General features: G+C 48.0%; 1 protein-coding gene across 1 annotated transcript in view; it reads right to left on the bottom strand.

The window, feature by feature from the left end:
• The window catches only part of SORL1 (sortilin related receptor 1), a 744876-nt gene that overhangs the window by 216215 nt on the left and 509145 nt on the right, over positions 1-19516 (bottom strand). Inside the window, exons 28-30 of the mRNA XM_085645831.1 lie at positions 14338-14469; positions 8145-8276; positions 5827-5961 (exon numbers count right to left, since the gene is read on the bottom strand). Coding sequence (XP_085501957.1) covers positions 5827-5961; positions 8145-8276; positions 14338-14469 — 399 coding nt within the window. The remainder of the gene's footprint in view (positions 1-5826; positions 5962-8144; positions 8277-14337; positions 14470-19516) is intronic.

Genomic DNA, 19516 nt, shown 5'->3' with positions numbered 1-19516 from the left:
ATAAAGGTGCCACAAAATACTGCAGGTACTGCCTGTAATATGGGCGCATCGAGAGGCAGAATTAGGCATTCTGTAGATCCAGGGTGGTGAGGAACTCACCTTCCTGAAACAGAAAGAACTCCTGCAGGGTGACATCAAAGAATTGCTTCTTTAATATATATATATTTTTTTAAGTCTTGAAGATCCAAGATCTGGCTCCAACCTTCGATTTTACTTTGCATTAGAAAAATCTTGAGCAGAAGCCGATGTCTTGAGAACCTCACCACCTTCTCCATTTCTCCTGCTGGAGTTGCCTTAGAAGTCAGTGGCATTCCTTTCTCGTTGAGTGATGGGGAGGTTTGATTAGGCATTCCACACTGTGCCCACAATGCAGAATGTGGAGTACCCAATGGTTGGTAGTGATCTTGGGAGCAAAGGCAGATAATCACCCCTCAGAAAAAGCCTTCAAGGGGGCTGGGGAGGGTTAGTAAGGAGGGCAGCATGGGGAAGTCATGTACAATTGTTATCGCAGGAGCATAGCCGAGATGCAACCTTGGGGGTCTCTAGTTGGCAGAGGTAGGTACCTTTGTCCAAATAGGGACCCTTGCTTCTAGTCAGGGTAAGGGGGATACACTTCTAAAATACCCCCCTGCTCACCCCCTTGGTAGCTTGGCACGAGCAGACAGGCTTATCTCAGAGGCAGTGTGTAAAGCATTTGTTAACACATACAGTAATACAGTGAAAACACTACAAATGGACACCACACCAGTTTAGAAAAATGAGTAATATTTATCTAAACCAATTATGACCAAAACGACAAAAATCCACAAAACAGTAGTAAAAATATGAATTTCCAATGGTAGAAATACTTCAGTTCATAGCAAATTGCAGATGCAACACTTTTCACACAAACTACAGTGGATGAGTCAAGCACATAAACAAAAAGGGTCACAGGGAAGGTGATGCGTCGGTTCCTTACACTAAGGGAAAGTGATGCATTGGTTCCTTGCTCCAGGGGAGGTGATGAGTCTGTTCCTTACTGCTGAGCAGGGGAGGTGATGCATCGGTTCCTTACCTCAGAGGAGGTAATGCGTCTGTTTCTTACTGCGTGGGGAGGTGATGTGTTGGTTACTTACTGCGTCCCCTAACGATGTGACAGACTTGACGCCCCAACACGTTACGACGATCCGCGACGATCCGTGGCTTCTTGCAGCTGCACAGCAGACCTTGCATCGGAATCGGTGAGGTGATCTCGGACTTCAGAGATCGGTGCACTTGATGGGCCATGCGGCGATTCCTCAAGCAGCAGGCAGGCGCTGTGACGATTTCTTCGGCAATGCATCAGAAACAGGTGTGGATTATTTGCGCTTCTCGAAGTTGCATTATTTTTCCCAGCTGCCAGCAGCAAACAGCCTCCAGACATCCAAAACAGCAGGCACCTCTTAGCAGGTCAGAACTCCCAGCAAGAAAGGTCAGGGGATCTGGTGGTGAAATCTTTATGTCTCTGAGACTTGAGAACAGGAGGCATGCTCAGGTTCAAGCCCTTGGAGATGTTCCTCAAGCAGGGGACACAGCAAACAGCAAGGTCCTTTCTCCTTTCCTTGGCAGCAAGTAGCCACTGCAGGCCAACCCCAGACAGCAAATAGCACAGGGACAGTATTCCTCCTCAGCTTCTCCGGCTCTTCTCCTTGGCAAAGGTTCCTCTTGATTCCCATAAGTGATATTTGAAGTTTCTTCTATCCCTAAGACTTCCAACAGGAGGCAAGCTCTTCTTCGAGCCCTTGGAGAAAACTAACAGCAGGATGATGAAAGCACTGCCAAGTCCTTTCCCAACCCAAGACCGAAGTAACCACTGCAGGCCAACCCCAATAGCACACAGTACAGGGGCAGTACTCCTCCAGCTTTCCCGGTCCTTCTTCCTGGCAGGTTCCTTAGTTCAGCTGTGATTTAAAAGTCTGGCCCTCTTTACACAGTAAATCTTTATTCTCTCCGGGCCCAGGGCTCTGAGCCCAGTCCAAACCAGTTCTGGGGGGCACTTTGCAAGTGCACAACAACCTCCATTGTCAGTGAGAGCCCTGGCTCCAGACACACCACAAGGGAGCGGAGCCATCATTGTTGAAGGCAGGCACAGCCCTATTCAGATTCAGGTGCTACTCCTCCCACCACTCCAAATGCAGACCAGGCCTATTCAGCCTGGCGCTGACTCATCCAGACTCTCTGGAGCCACTGCACATCCCCAGCCCCTGTCACTCCAAAGCCAGACAGTCAATACACATCCTAGCAGAGGCACACTGGAAGGCTAAGCAAGAAAATATCTACTTTCTAAAAGTGGTATTTTCAAACTCAGAATATGAAAATCACCCTCACTAAAGAACAAGTTACTTACCTTTGGTAACGATATATCTGTAAGAAACATAGGTTAGTTATAGATTCCTTACCTTAGAATTACCCCCAGGCATCAGACTGGATCCGGAAAGTTTTTTCGTCAGCAGTACCTCTGCGCGTCGGAAGGTGGCGTTGGTCGGCTCGGCGTTCGTCGTTGGCGTTGTGGTCACCAGGATGACGTCGCGGAAGCTACTTAGACACCGCCCTCGCGTGCTGCATCAGTTCTTTCTTTTTCCGCTCCAGCCAGCGCAGGTCCGGAGAGAGCGGTACCTCCAGTCATTTTTTGACTGAACTTTTTGAGCGACTTTTATCTACGTCTTTTTTGAGTCTACGACTCCTGGTGCACGTAGGGATGCCCGCCTTCAAGGCTTGCAGTTCCTGTACCCGACTGATGTCGGTTACGGATACACACCGCGCGACGGGCTCTGCCAAGTCCTTGGACCTCTCCAGCTGCCCGCGCATCCTGCTTTTCGCCCCTTTTGTCACTACGGAAGGGGTGCCCCACGACCTTCCGCCCAGAGCCACAGGCCGCAGCAAGTTTCCCAATCTTCGCGCGGCCGGGGAAATGGGAACCACCGCCATGGTTCAGCGGGCGGGCCAGTCCACCAGTCCACCAGCCCCCTCTCCCCCTCTCCCCCTCGCCCCCTCGCCCCCTCTCCCCCCCTCCCCCCCCCCTTTCCCTCTGCAGCAGCCTCCAAACCTTCCTAGTCCGATATTTCAGGCCCAGCCAATGGGCGGCAAGATCCATCATAACCTCCCCCACTGGTGCACCATCACGTCGGACAGGTTGGTATTGCTCCGAAGGCGCTACTCCCTCCCCTTCGAGGCTACCTGCCACCCCAATACCACCCTATGTCGGAGATCCGACGCGCAGAGGTACTGACGAAAAAGTCTGACGCCTGGGGGTAATTCTAAGGTAAGGAATCTATAACTAACATGTTTCTTTCAGATAGATGCATTTTTTACATTCTGAGTTCAGGCATGCTAAACTTTATTTCCCTACCTTGTTCCCAGGGGTAGTTATGTTTATAAGATGTTTTAAACAACCTTCCCATTCTATCCTATGGGAAATGGTAGCCTTGCAATAGTGAAAACGAAATTGGCAGTATTTCACTATCAGGACATGCCACACACACCAGGGCATGTTCTACATTCCCATACACTGCACCCTGCCCACAGGGGTACCCTTGGGCCTACCTAAGGGGTGACTAACATGTAAGAAAAGGTAAGGTTAGGGCCTGGCAAGTGGGTGCACTTGCCAGGTCGACATAGCAGTACTAGACTGCACACAGGATCTGCAATGGCAGGCCTGAGCTACATTTACAGGCTGCTTATGTGGGTGGCACAATCAGTGCTGCAGGCCCACTAGTAGCATTTGATTTACAGGCCCTAGGCACACACAGGGCCTGTAAATCCCACACAGTGCACTGTACTAGGGACTGACTAGTAAATCAAATATGCCAATCACGGAATCACCAATCCATACATACCATTTACAGGGAGAGCATATGCACTTTAGCACTGATCAGCAGTGGTAAAGTGACCAGAGTCATAACACCAACAGAAAACAGGTCAGAAACAGAAGGACGCAAAGCGAAAAATCTGGGGATAACCCTGCTGTAAAAGCCAGGTCCAGCACAACCCATTTTTTGCTTGTTGATCTAAGGTCATTTTGGAAGCCTTGGTTCTTGCTCCTGGAACAACTCTAGTCAAATCCAGATTGTATGGATAATACTGATTGGAGCTCTTCTGGGGCTTTTCTTCTCCAAGGCGTAAGCCTCCTCTCACCTGGCCTCACCAATCAAGTCAAGCAGTGGCAAGATAACATTTCATATTTGAAGGCCACACATGCTGCTTTTAATGAGGGCAATGCCATGGTGCTGACCCTGCTGTCCAGATTAAGAATTTGTCTACTCTCCCCATTAGAAGGGGCAGAACTACACCTTTGACCCCTTAAGGTTCACCGTCCTCAGCTTTGCCATCTTCCTCCTCTTCTGGATCAGTTTAACTTTCAATATCCTAATGTTCATCCTCCCCATGTCCTCTAGAATAGGAGAGAAAGTGCATGGTGCCTGTGGTGATACAGGTGGCTGTTGAGGAGGTAGTAGGTAGAGGTTGAGGCTGCTGCTGCTGTAGTGCTTTTTGGGGCAGAAGCAGAGTTGACCACAGAACTAATTTCTGAAATGTCTCCATTATCTATTGTAGGGTAATTAAGAAAGAGAAAGGGAGTTGCATCGTGGGTGAAGCTCTGTAATGATACCTATGTTTATAAGGGAGATCACAGTCTTGTCTACAACCCCCTAGCAGAAAGCCATGTGGGTGTAATCCTCCTAACCTTTTGTGTTGTGGAAATGATCTCCAACATCTTTGTCGCATGGTGATCTTCTATATTCTGATCATCCTCTGAAATGTACTGAATGTCCAGTTGGGGAGGGCTCTAAGCAGTGTCAGTAACTTGGATTGATCAATGAAGTCCCCTACCACCTCCTAATCTAGGATATGGATTGGTGCGTGTGTGACACCTTCAGCAACAAGTGTGCGGAGGACATTGGGGCTTCTAATGGCAGCAAAAAGACGTCCACTCTAGTAGATGGGATAATTAACAGTACCTTTGCTGGAACTGTGTATAGCGGTGGTGCCAATTATTCGGTCATTGCAGATGTGATGCTTGGGATCGGTGGTTTGACCGTCAGTGATGCTGTCATTGTCTGTGCAATCGGCAATGGCTGAATGCGGCCATCCACAATGATTTTATGTGGGAAACTGGTTAGGCACTCACTTTGGTTTCCTAAAGCACTGCTATATAGATATCTAGTTATGCTGACCTGGTCGACCATCTGTCCAAAGAACCATCCCCTGATGAAAGAGCATTGCGATATGATGATATGTTGAGTCAAACTGAAGCTAGGGCCAGCTGTAGTTCAGGGAAGATGTAGATGTTCAGAAACTAGTGAAATTGTTTTTTAGAAGCAAAGGACAAAGCTCCATCCCGCACTCACAACATGCAGTAGAAAACGCATTTATGGTCGCCTCAAGTGGGAGTAGAGAGCTTAAGCATGCAAATCTATTAATGATCTAAGGTTATACTAGGCACAAAGGTATAAGCATAATGTAAAAAGTAACAGGTTAAAGAAATGGGCACAGGGAAGGACAACGGTTTCACATACATTTTTTTATATTTTTTGTAGTTTTATATAGCATGAACTCGACCTAAGGGGGTGGAAGTACTTTACATGAGCATCAGATTACATTATGTCAGATTCTTTAAAATAAAAATAAAATTAAGCACTGGGAGATTAAATAATTTACTGAGAATCACAGGATGTTGAACTGTTGCTGGTACTCAAACCAGGTTCCCTAGTTCCAAAAATCAGAACTCTGGCCATTGGGCCATATCTTGCTCTTTCCCATGTTTTTGATGAAAATAATTAACATTAACAAATAATTAACTGCATTTCTTACCCCCACAATCCTTTTCATCGGACCAATCACCACAGTCATCTTCTCCGTCACATTTCCATCTTGCAGGGATGCAACGTCCGTTCCCGCACAGGTACTGGTAGTGGCGACTGCAGCTTGGGGCTTCAGTTGGAGTATCTGACAGTGTATAAATGGGCATATTCAAGAGTTTGATCACATGCACCTTCCATATGGCGGTACTAAATGACATTAAAAGCATTTAATAATGCACCATTTAACAATCTTGGACAAGAGCAATCAGGTAAACTGGTAAAGGTAAAAAAAAACATAAGCTATGTCAGTAAAGCCATATAATGTAGTCTGCTTACACATGTTTAACTGAAAAAGACAATGCTTAGAGAAAGTAATGTCCCTGAAATGCACATTACCTCCCTCAAAGCACTGTTCTCCATCAATGATCTTTGTGAAAAGATAATGTTAAAAGAAAGCAGAGGTTCTCCTTCTCTGCTTTAAGGAGGCGTTCTAAAGAAAGCACCTCACTTTATCATAAACTCAGCTGGGGACAGCCAATTCAGGCACCACAAACACTGAATGTGTTTTAGAAGCAAGTAGATTGGTCAGACCACAGCAGAATCTGGTGCTACCGCAGACTTTATCTTATTAAGGCTTGGTTATGCAGATAACGCCAGAAGCCACAACATCTGCCAAAAGTGTAATTGAAGTCATATTATAAAAGTCCAGGTCTTTATAGATGTGTATTGTGGCCTAACAAAAGGTTTCTGTAAGGATAGGGACAGAGTAGTACAGAAAACATTCTGGCAACTTGAATATAAGTACAGGGGTAAGCTGTTCCGACGTTGAATATTACAGCTTTCATGTCGGCAGGGATGAGGCATTACAGTGTGCTGCTTTGAGAAGAGATTACTCCTGTGCCTAGGAGAACAGGGCAAAATCAATCTTATATAGGGTCCAATAGGATAAATTAAGTTTCAGGAAATAAAACCTTAATTGAGGCATAAGGTGTATACTACTTGATTCGTAGGCGATTCCTCCATATGAGCTCCTCTCAAATGTGGTCATGACAACATTTAGGTACGGTACTGCCCTTTGCATGTTCAGTTGCATTATAATATATTTTTTGTAAGAGTTGTTATTCATATAGTACAAACCAAGCTAAGGGAACAACAGTGCATTGAATTTACTTCTAACAAGGAGAAGTTATGGCCTACTTCAGTATGCTAACCTGATTATTATTTCTGCAGAACCATTCTCATTCCTCCATTCTATGGCTATTTAGTTGTTTCTTTTATCTAATGGAAAGGCCTCTTTGCGTTATTATGCAGTCGTTTTGCTGGCATACTTTCCTTATATGCCAATTATTTCCTTTTAAGTTCTTCTCCTTGTTTGGGCACCTCTTTCTAGAAAACCATTAAACACAGCTACACTGCCTTATTTTAGAGCTGCTCCCCTTAATACTGACTGCTTGTATCTGAAAATGGAAGGGGTAGCGGGTCAAATGGTGGATCATCATATATTTAACTGTGAATAATCGGCCCCAAACAGTGTTGCTGCACAGTTTAAGGTTCAAAAGGGCAAGTTTCAGTAAATTGTGCACAAACAAATCAGAGAATATGTACAGACGTAACCATTTCCAGTCTCGCCAGGGTTAAGGAATTTGTTTAAAAGAAGAGCATAGGAGACCATTAACCACGTTTGACACAATGGAAGATGCTCAGACTGAAGCCTGCATCATGACACAAGATGTCATCTAATAAAGTGTCAGCGGTCATTGAGTGAAACATAGATATTTGTCACAGAACAGAGCAAACAGAAGCCAAGACTTAACATGTTCACGAATTGGTCTTTCATCAAATCACGAGTCTTCACGTTTAATGAACTGCACACATGGGAACACAAGGCAGTCCTTAGCCACATCACCAACATGCAAAGTAACATTCACAGCAAACAACAATACACTGCAATAGAGAAACTGCTCTGGGAGAAAACTACACAACCCAGTAGATTAGGCTACTTTAAAAGCTCCACAGCATTATGGGATCATGACAAGGTCAGCTATGCACTTTAGATATGTTTGCAAGACAATATTGTTCCCAGCAACGATGAGAGAAGATTGAGAGTGTGGGGAAGCAAAACAATGGTTCGATAATCGTATTAGTATTAACTCTAAGAAATAAAAATACATTTGCAATTTCTAGTTATATGTGGAATTAAAATCTACACAATTAGATTTTATTAGACAGAAATGTATTTTCATCCAAAACATATTACAGGCTTATGCAGGAGAAACATAGAACATTAAATGTGACTGACCCAGGTTTTTCAGTTCAAATCAAACTCACCACAATTTGCTTCATCAGAATAATCTCCACAATCATCTGTCCCATCGCATTTCCAGACCAGGCTGATGCAAACTCCATTCTGGCACTGAAAGCTCAGCATATCACAGGTTCTTTGGAACTCCTTGCCATCGGCTAAACACCAACATAATTCATAATATTACAATTGTGATCAAAATGCTACATATAATGGCATAGAATAACACTCAAACGTATTTTGGAAGAAATAACAAAATCTACAGGCTTTAATAGCCATTCTAGACATAGTATTATACATGAAAATGAGTGCACATTAATGACAGAAAGGTGCCACATTCACTGAAACAAGTGGACTGTAACCAATGCATTTCTTGATCGCTTTAGTTGTAATCAGGTTTCCGGGACAAACCCTCATGCGTAAATTAACTCAAGTAAGGACTGGTGGAGAGGTTTCAGGACCCATTAAGATTGGAAGGGGGGGGGGGGGGGGGGGGGTTCAGGCAGAGTTGTGTCTTGGCCCTCCTTTTCATCATTTATATCAATAAACTGAACAAAACATTAACATCCATGTCCCAGGATGCCCCTATGATTAAAGGAAAACCTCTCCCTGTGCTGCTATACGCAGACGATGTAGTACTTATATGCCGCACCCCAAATTCCCTACGTATCTTGGTACAGTCCTTCGTTAAATATATGGACACCCTGGATCTAAGAGTTAATTTTAACAAATCATTTTTAATGTCTTGCGGCCCCCGGAAACGCCAGCTTAGTTCTATCACCGTAGGTAATCAAAAACTGATAAGCACTTGTCAATTTCCTTTTCTTGGGGTGGTCTTTGCTGCGAACGGCTCCTGGACTGAGCATCTTACCTATTCTAGGAACAAGTTCTCAAAGACCATCAACTCGATTTTTAGTCTTCCTCGTCCAAAGAATTCAGGTGCCATTTTAGCTATCTTAAAAATTTTTAAATCCCAATGTGTCCCAGTGGCTACATATGGAGCTGAGATTTGGCGTACCGCAAAAAGTTCCTGCATCCAGCAGGAAGACAATAGATTCTGCTGGAAACTGTTGGGTATCCCAATCTCCACTTCGCAATACATTTGCCACAAGGAACTGAATTTATATTACATAATTGATTTTATTACGTGCTCGCCCAGCTCTGTTCTGGTTATCGGTCTGGAAGAACGAGACAGCGACTTTAACCAGAGATATTATTACGGACTGCATGAAGTGCGAGAAGGGGATGGATATCCCCTGGCTCTCTGGAGTCTATCAGAGCCTAAGTAGCATTAATAAAGGTTGTATCTTTTTAGACCCTAGTGAAACTGAAACCCTGCACAAAAAAGGACTCAGAAGTGCCCTTTATTTGTCATATAATAAAGAAAGACCAGCTACATGTCCCGTGAGCGGTGTTGCCTCCCACAATCAAATTATTTAATGCTACCTATGAGCCACTGGGAAAGGAGCCTCTTATTCCGCCTTAGAGCAGGGACTGTTAAATTTGCATTGTGTTTCCCCCTTGGCCACCACCCGAAACTTGATTTGATACCCTGCCCATGTGATGGGGTGAGTGGCCAATCGATCATTCACTTTCTGTTTTTCTGCAGATATTACACAAAGTATAGCAAGGGGCTCCTTTACACTTTCTTCAGCAGGAGCAGGCCCATTAGCCTGGACTCTGCCTTTGAGTATGCTCGCCCTGACTGATGAAGAGCTTATTTTTCGTATTAGTACATTTCTGAGGGTTGCTACTCGGGCACGCAAGTCAATGTTTAACCCCTGAGCCTTTGAAGTACGAATGGATACATTTTACAACTGTTAATGAATTTATCGTTTTTATTTCTGAATGTGCAACATTGTGTCCTACAAATTGTCAATTTTTATTGTTCTTATTGTTACTCTTCTCCGGTTATTTATAATTTATCATGTACTTTTATGGATACAATGTTTATCCGAATAAAGTTTAATGAGATGAGAGATGAGAATTAACTCATTACATTAAAGGCAATCTGACAATTCTTAATTGTGATGGCTTCTATCACCCTAGATTTAAAGCCCATTTGAAAGTACCGTGGAGAAACCCATAGTCGAGCCATTTCCATCAATGATAAAATTAGGTATTCAGGTCTTATACTGCAGCAAAACTCTCTCTCCCCTTTAACTCTTCCAGCTTGAGACTTGAAAAATCAAGGCAACCGAACATACATCGATCCTAAGGGTTTAAACTTGAAAATGCCTGGCTCACATTCCTCATTCACCAGCATGCCTAAGCACCACTTTGTGTTTGAATAACTAAAGTGGCCCACTTTTTTTAGCTGCATGGATTTATACAGTTTATTTAGGTCAAAGACATCTCTTTTCTAAACGCAATACCAGCTCAAATGAATTGTCATTTAAAATGCTCTTTAATGATAAAGTCGGATTTTAAGTCACAGTTTTGGAAATGTCACTTTTAGACTGTTGGAATTTCGTTGCCTAACCATTTGGTGCCTACTGCATGTTTCCTGGGTTACATGACTATATGTAGTTGGCCTTTGTGTATTCCTTCCAGACTGCCACACAATAGAGAGACTGGATATTGGCAGGCAGGGTCATCTAAGGCGGGGGGGGAGGGGGGGGGGGGTGAAGAACTGTGCACAGCCCTACTTGCATCTCAAAGACACCGCCTCAGCTCACACACAAAGAACTTGACACTAGTCTATTGTGCCTGCAGACAGGTTGGGACCAGGCAGGTAGCCAGGAAATTTAAGACACTTCTGTGGAGGTATAAGTCCAGAAGCGTCTCCCACTTCAAAGTGGGCATCAGATATAAAAATAGAACTCTCTGGCCCACTCTTCAGTTCACTTCTGGGCCAGTGGAAAGACTCTGAAGACTGCCCTGCTGCCTGTGGTCTGCTGTGGACTTCAGAGGATTGCCCTGCTGCCTGAAGCCTGACTTTGTGCCCTAAGGACTGCCCTGCTGCTTGAGACTGCTGTGAGGCCTTCTTGGGCCCACTTTGGATCTCCATTTTAGTTTGATATGTTATACATTTTAGGCTGACATTGTTTTAGCAATGTTATTTTTATACGTTTTCTTGCACAATATTATTCTGAGAAGTTGTACATGTCGCTTGTTTTTAGAAAGCCTTTCTTGTCATGTAATCTGTACACTCTGTTTAAGGCTAGGAACACAGAACAAGATATCCTTGTGCTTGGGTTGCCTGTTAGGAGACAGCTTCTAACACCTAGACATATGACTGCAACACAGCTGTGACTAACACAGTGGCTTTGTTATATAAATGGTACAAGCACTCCAGTCATGACCGTCCTGGAATGAATCCTGTGTTTGACATGCAGCTCTGCTGATCTTCCATCCTAAGCACAGAGAGGAATTGCCAATCCGATTCCAGGTAGATTCCCTGGTCCAGTTATCCAGGTAGGGGAGCTCATTGAAAACTTTGTATTTTTCTTGTGTTTACAATGGGCATGTATAAGTAAACAACGAAAGGGAAAAGATATGTTTCCACGATTCCTCACGATTCCCTTGGGAATCAGTGTCAAGTTTGAGGTTGCCAAAATCACCTGCCACCCCAGGAAGTTTAGGGGTACAGGTGAGGCACTGTGAGCTGGGTAAGAATTGGGACGTCAGTCTCTGATGGTTTAGGGAGACGTAGTCTTCCTAATACGCAGTCCTACCTTTTCTAATGGGAAATGTATAACAAGACCAGCTTCTCTGCATCAGCCCAAGACTTCCAGAGTGACTCTATGGTCTCGTTAGCTTGCTTCCTGATCAGAGACAGAAAAGGCTCCAACCATGTTGAAACTGCACCTAGACCCAGCCTGTCTGAGTACTGACTCTTCAAGTAGTACTCCCTCAGTCCAGGAGCCTCGGAAGTGGTGGTAAAGGTGCCCAGATAGTCCAAATCCAAAATCTGAGACATTTTCTACCACAAAGTACTCTGATAAACAAGAGGAGAAAGGGACCCACCTGCTTGCCAATCCCCCAAGGTGCATTCTTGATCGGACTGACTTCGCTGTAGCTACTGCTATGTTCTTTCCACAGTAGCAAACCCTGTCCAGTGGCGCGCGACAGAAGGGGTATCCGACCAGGGGCCTCGCCAACCTCCCGCTTTAGCAGCTGCAGCAGGGGTAAGGTTCTTGACGGGCCACTTCTGTCTGCGACTTGGCAGACAAAGACTCATAATTAACGTGAAAGGGTGGGAGGGTGACCGAGTGAAAGAATGGATGGATGGGTGAATGAGTGAAAGGGTGGATGGATAGATAGAGGCATGGATGAATGTGTGAACGGATGGTTGTAACAATGGATGAGTGAAAGGAGGAAAGATGGATAAATGACTGGATACGTGAACGGATGGATGGATGGCTGGCTGAATGAAAGGGTGGATGATGATGAGTGAAAGGATGGGTGAGTGAAAGGATGGATGATGAGTGAAAGCATGGATGGATGAGTGAAAGGTTGGATAGATGAACGGGTTGAAAGGATTGCTGTAAGGATGGATGAGTGAAAGAATGGATGAATAAGTGAAAGAGGGTAGATATGGCTGAATGAAAGTGCAGACAGAGGGATGAGTGAAAATGTGAATGGATGGGTGAGTAAAAGCATGGATGGGCGAGTGAAAGCATGGATGGGCGAGTGAAAGCATGGATGGGCGAGTGAAAGCATGGATGGGCGAGTGAAAGCATGGATGGGCGAGTGAAAGCATGGATGGGTGAGTGAAGGGATGGATGGGTGAGTGAAGGGATGGATGGGTAAGTGAAAGGGATGGATGGGTAAGTGAAAGGGATGGATGGGTAAGTGAAAGGGATGGATGGGTATGTGAAAGGGATGAATGGGTGAGTGAAAGGGATGAATGGGTGAGTGAAAGGGATGGATGAGAGGAAGAGTGGATGGATGAGAGGAAGAGTGGGTGGGTGAGTGAATGGGAGGATGGATGGAGGGAGAGAGGATGGATGGCAGTGAAAGGGTGGATGGATGAGCGAAATGATGGATAGATGGATGAAGGGGATGGATAAGTGAAAGGATGGATGACTGAGTGAAAGGATGGATGGATAGGTTTGAAGATGGATGGATATGTTTGGCTATGGATGGATGGAATGGTGAGAGAGAATGTTTGATGAAAGACTGAATGGATGACAAAACGTACAGGTATGTATGTATGTATGTAAGAGATTTGTAAAGTGCTGGAATCACCTCCGCAGGGGTATCCCCGCGCTACCATAGAGAGGGTCCAAGACAGACACAGATCAATCCCGGAATAATTCCATCTTCAAGAGTTTCCTAAAGCGAGAAAACCTGGGGCATTTGCGCAAGTCCTACAGTAGAGTATTCCAGTATTTCGGGGCAAGGTAGGCGACCATTTTGCCTCTTGTTTGTATTTTCCTGTAGTGGGGGACCACTAGCAACCCTTTACCTTCCGATCTGAGTCTAAGATTCGGACAATAGACTTTAAAATTGTCCGCCAGGTACCTAGGGCTCGTACCATAAAGAGCTTTATGTGCGAGACAACAGAGCTTGAATTTAATTCTCTGGCGGATAGGGAGCCAGTGGAGTTGTTTTAATAGTGGCCCTGGGGAGGTGCGTGGCGCCTTTTTAAGAGCCAGGCGTGCAGCAACATTCTGTACAATCTGTAATCTGCTGTTCCTCCTAGGTGGCTCGCTACCTACTAAGTAAGCCTCCCTCTGCAATTACCACTGGACAAGGGTTGTAGGTGGCTTATGCTGTTTTGTTGCTATGCTCCACAAAATCAATAAAAAAAGAGTTAAACCATAAAAGCCTGTTTTGTTCAATTGCACTAGAATGCAAAGTAGTGGCATTTACTTGCAGATTTGTAACAGATAATAAAAGGGATTTATTTTAAAGGAAGAGGGATTGATGTCGTGTTCTAATTTACCAGTGCACATTGAAGGCAATGCGGAGAATGTATACTTTTCTAAATCACAAGATTAAACGTTGCTAAAAATGCACCCTTGAAACAGGACTATTGTGCAATATCCATTAAACAGTGTACTCCTGTGGTCCATAAAGGGGTTTTGTTAGATAATGACATGTATGGACTATTGCTCATAACTGATCCACAATACATGCAGCCAGCAAAATGAGTAGTGGCCTACTTGCCAACACACATTCACAACCATACTTTCCAACCCCCTCTTAGCATGGGGCACAGAGCTTTTTTTAACTGATACAATGGGACAATTTGGACATTTGTAGACTTACAGCATCCTGCATAGGTTGGGTCTTCATCTGAGCCATCGCGACATTGTTTCACGCCATCACACACCATGGAGCGGAATAGACACTGCTGACGGTTCTTGCACATAAAGTCCATATAGCGGGCACACAAAGGGTCTATAAGAATGTGATGTTCGGCATCGATCAGTAAAAAAAACATTTAGAAAGACAAAAAATAAGTTTGCACTTAATTCCGTAACCACAAATAAATTGTTTGTTCTTTGGTTGTTAAGATATTAGGCAAAACTAGTTTATACCAGGTATACTACTGGCTCCAGAAACATCTACTTTCTGCTCTAATTAACCACAGATTTTAATTTGCACAACATTTGAAACAAAAGCACTTCAAATAAACATTCTCTTCCACTATAATCTTATATGTCCTCTCATTTTCTGGCTCCCAGTTCCTCACTCTGACTCATTTTTTCAGACTCCATGCTTGATTTTGGGTATCTTACTAACTTTGGTCCTTTCTCCAGTTTTCTCATCATTCTTCTGTAATTTACAGTGTCTTCCTCACTTACTTCCTCTCAGCCTTATTCATTTTCTTTCTCTATTCACATTTATTCTGTCCTTCAATCATTTTCTATACTCTCCCTAATTTTACCTTATTTTCTCTTTCCGCCTCACTCAATTTCTGTCCCTCATTTATTTTGTTGGCTTATTTTCTCTTACACACATACACTTTACACTGTGATGAACCGTCTCTTGTTTGATTGAGTGGGCTCAAGACGTACGAGTTACTTACCTTCGGTGACGATGTATCTGGTAGAGACTATTCTAGCCGCAGATTCCTTCACATAGAATTATCCCCAGGCGTGAGACTGGATCCGGAAACTTTTTGCCACAGCATCCTTGCGCGCTGGGGGCCAGGCGACATCACACGACTCCGCCCAGGTGTCGTGAGTGTACGTGACGTCAGCGAGGTCACATAAGACCCGCCCCGGCGCGCCCACGTCAGTTTACTTCGGAGAAGTTTTCCGCACCACAACACGGAACCACCAGATAAAAACAGTGGGAGCATGGAAACAGTGTGCGAAGAGCAGAAAAATTTGAAAGAAACGGCGACTAACACCGCCACCAGGGTAGTGCCAACACCACAGACCCCAAGGGCAGGGAAAGAAGAAAGCAGAACAAGCAGAAACCTGCGCAGCCACCCTACCCGCACATAGACACCCTCCCATCCCTGTGCCCCGAAGGGAAGAACAGGCATAAAAGTCATGGCACACGTAGGAAGCCCACCCCCGTGATCCTGAGCAAGGAAAGGGACCAGTCCCAATACAGACGGGGACAACAAACCACCAAGCCACCCCAACCTAGAGGGCAACCACCCACAAGGACAAGGGCAAGACATGGCCAGAGGACCTTCAAACCAGAGGACAGCAATGGAAGGAAAGGAGGGGAGGGAGGGCAAGGATATAAGCAATCCCCCCCCAAACCTGGAATAGCCAGAGCAGCAGGGCACCGGCGCACCGAAACCCCATCCTCCAAAGAACCAAGGGAAGAATGGACCGCCCCCAGACGGAGCCACCCGTCAAGAACAAGGAAGGCACTCACAGGAGACACAGCCCCCCACCGGGAGGCGAGTACCAAAGACCAACCCAAGGGTCCTCGCAGAATAGGGGAGGAAGGGCGGGCCATGAAGGAATCTGCGGCTAGAATCGTCTCTACCAGATACATCGTCACCGAAGGTAAGTAACTCGTACATCTGAAAGAGACTACTAGCCGCAGATTCCTTCACGTAAAATAGATACCCTAGCAATACCCCCAGGAAGGAGGGTCTGCGAAAATACCCCACCAGTCAAAGCAGAACAGAGGGCCCCACAGGGGACCAAATCTGTGGGCCAGGTAGAACCTCGCCCCTGCCAGGCCAAGGGAACCCCCACAAGCAGAACCCGACCGACCCCAAGGGGACGTAGGAGGGAAGGAAGGCTGAAGAGGCTCGTACACTCACAGCAGAGGAACCAAGGGCAAGGACGGAGAGGCCGAAGCACCCCACTCCCCCACAAGGCAACATAGCTTCCGCCGAATGCCAAGACAGGAAGACGGAAGAAGAAGAAGCCTAGAGGGCCTAAGGAAAGCCCATTCCAGATGGAGAGCAGCCTGCCAACCAGAACAAAGCCGGCAGTCAAGGCCAGAAGCAAGAAGAACAGCCCGAGGCCCCAGGAAGACCAAGTAGGCAACGCCTGGCAAGGGAGAACACAGGGACATCCCAGACCGCAGAACGGGAGCGGGGAGAGGAGGAGAGGCCCAGGTCACCACCGCGAGTGGCCGCGCACACTACCTAAGGAAGCAAAAGCAACCTACGTAAACACCATGGAGAACAGGTACCCGAAGGCGACCAGAACCCTCCAGAATGGCGCAAGCCATATGACAGCTACCATAACCCCACATAGGGCACGTGAAGTCCCAATATATGGGAACCCTCTTTGGAAGAACTTCCGCAGCAGAGGAAGAAACAAAAGAACCACGGAGAAAAGAGCATCCCCGCTACAGGTTTGACAGCAGCCCAAGCAAAGCAGAAGACCCAATCTCAGGGCCAAGTCTGCGCAACAACTCTTGTAGAACTCACACACAACAACACAGGGGCCGTCGGGCAGCCAGCAAGGCCAAAGTCCCATGGAAGGACGTAACGGCCAGAAAAACCTACTCCACAACTAGAACCGCCGGCCTAAGAAGGCCCAAAAGCAACCCTAACTCAGAAGTCACTGAGGAGGGGACGGAGGAGGAGGAGGACGGAGCCCTGCTAAGAGCCTCTGGATGGCGGAGTCGGCCGGCGCATGAAACAACAGACTGCCATTAAATGGGAGATCAATGAGCCTCTCACGAATATTTTCAGGGAAGACCCCGTCCCGAAGCCAAGCATGGCGACGGAGAGCGACTGAGGAAGCCATGGCCCGGCGCCTCAGAGACGTCCAGAGCGGAGCGGAGAATAAATGCCGCAAGCTCCCGGCCATCCAATGCATGGTGCCGCAAATCCACCTGAGCAGGCTCCTGGGACGCTGCAGACCCCAGAGACTCAGCTGAGTCCCACAAACAGGAGGAGGCTCTAGCCAGCACACACAAGGTGTTAAGGGCCCGCAGGGCCGCGCTGGTCGAGGCGAAAATGTTGCGTCCCCAAGTGTCCAGCCAGCGGGCCTCTCTGGACGGCGGAGCCAACAGGGGCAGCAGGGAGGAAAAAGCAGTCCGCAGAAGGGGACTGGCAGCTGAGGGGTGAACGGACAGGTACGCCGGGTCACACGGCGTCAGAAGGTGCGATGCAGAAGATGCAGAGGCACCGGGTCCCCGGAGGCAAGACGTCTCCAAGCCCGTCAAGGCAGAAAGGAGCGAACCTTCAAAGGGAAGCAAGATCTCCCTCCCACCAGAGGAGATGGTCCGCCGGAAAGTGAGCCACCAGGTCACCCATACGTAGGATGCCCACAGCCGTGGACACCGTGTGAGAAAAGGCCGCACCCGCATCCGTAGGGCCCCGCGGTGGAGAAAGCAGCTCCTCTGTGGGCGACGGCTGCAAACTAAGGTGGCCGTCCCCGAGGCCAAGCGGGGCGGGCAAGGGCCAGACCTGGAAGTCAGGAGGAGCCGAAGAATGAGGGACCTGCCTTTCTTCCGATGAACACCCCTGCCTCAGGAAGGGCGGGGAGCCACCCTTCAACGCCGGTGAAAAGGCCACCACACAGCGACCAGTCTCCGGGCAGGACGATACCAATATGCAGCCTGCCTCCAGAGAATGAGCGTCCGAAGACTAATCAACAGTATGACCCCTGCGCGGACCCGCAGAGTCCGCTGCCTGAGGCAGGACACCGGCGCCATCCGGTGTCGCCGGGCAAGGAACCTCCAAGTTACTCCGCACCGGAGACCTGAGCGGGGAGCGGAGTAGAGCTGGAGCCACACCGGCCCTGGAGCGGCGCCGGCCCGGCCCCTGCCGAGGCAACCACCTGCGTGGGGGAACGGGATGGGCCCAGGAATGGGATGTCCCCAGGGAGGGGCCCGAAGCCCTCCGCCAGCCGCAGCCCATAAGGAGGCGAAGGTCGCCCGGCAACCCCTGTGGCGGCGCCGGGGACGATACAACCTCCGACTCGCCCTCCAATGAGGCAGCCGCCTGTGAGGCGGTACTAGAGGGGCCCGGAGAGGGACTAGGGGGTCTGCCCTCAACCTCGACCCGGAGCAGGACGAGGAGGGGCCACTGACCCCTGTGGCTCCGCCCGGTCCAGCTGCTGCCGGCGTCGTAGTGGCGTCACCTCGGCCTTAGACAGGACGACCCTGTCAAGGGACCGAGAGGGACTCGGGGATGCGACCCGAGCCCCGGCGACCTCCCGCGACACCACAGGGACCCCGCGGGGGTTTGCGGTGAGGCAGAGACGCCGTGGCCTGAAGGAGGTGCCCCAGAGGAGCCGCACCCCAACAGCACCACATCCTCCAAGCCTGGATCAGACGTAGTCGGCGCCGGGGCCGGAGCCTCCGGCGGCGCCGTGGAGGGCCCTATGCCAGGCGAGGGATCCGCCGACGCCCCAGTAGGGGAAGGAGAAGGAGACGCCAGCGAGGCCTGCAAAGCCGCCGCGTAAGTCTCCATCTGGACTCTCGATGCCCCAACACCGGGAAACGGTGGATAGGACGACACCTGGGGCCGCATCAACCGCAGAGAGTCCACGCCCCTGGTAGGTCGGAAACCAGCCCCTTGGGACGAACTGCGACACTTACCCACCGATGAGCGACGCTCACGTGACATCGGAGAAAGGCGAGGACGACGACCACGGCCCGATCTGAAGCCGTCCGTCGAAGCAGACCGAGACTTCGGCTTCAACTTTTGGCACGCCGCACAATCTGAGGTGCCGTGATCCTCCCCCAATCACCAAATGCAAATGAGGTGAGGGTCCGTTGCCACCATAAGATGCCCACAAAACGTGCAAGTTTTAAAGCCCGAAGGCATTCGCACACTATTTTCACCAAAAAAGAATGGAAGAAAGGGGGGGGGCCTTAAACAGTCCGCAGCAAGGAACAGATCCGCGTTGCACGTGGAAAAGGAAAAAACTGACGTGGGCGCGCCGGGGCGGGTCTTATGTGATCTCGCTGACGTCACGTACGCGGACAACGCCTGGGCGAAGTGAGGTGATGTCGCCCCGCCACCGGCACGCAGGAATGCTGTGGCAAAAAGTTTCCGGATCCAGTC

This window comes from Triturus cristatus, chromosome 3_1 (assembly GCF_964204655.1).
Source record: "Triturus cristatus chromosome 3_1, aTriCri1.1, whole genome shotgun sequence".
In the NCBI taxonomy this organism is placed as follows: Eukaryota; Metazoa; Chordata; class Amphibia; order Caudata; family Salamandridae; genus Triturus; species Triturus cristatus.
The sequence above is the reverse complement of the archived record's forward strand: the minus strand, read 5'-3'. Positions and strand labels throughout refer to the sequence as shown.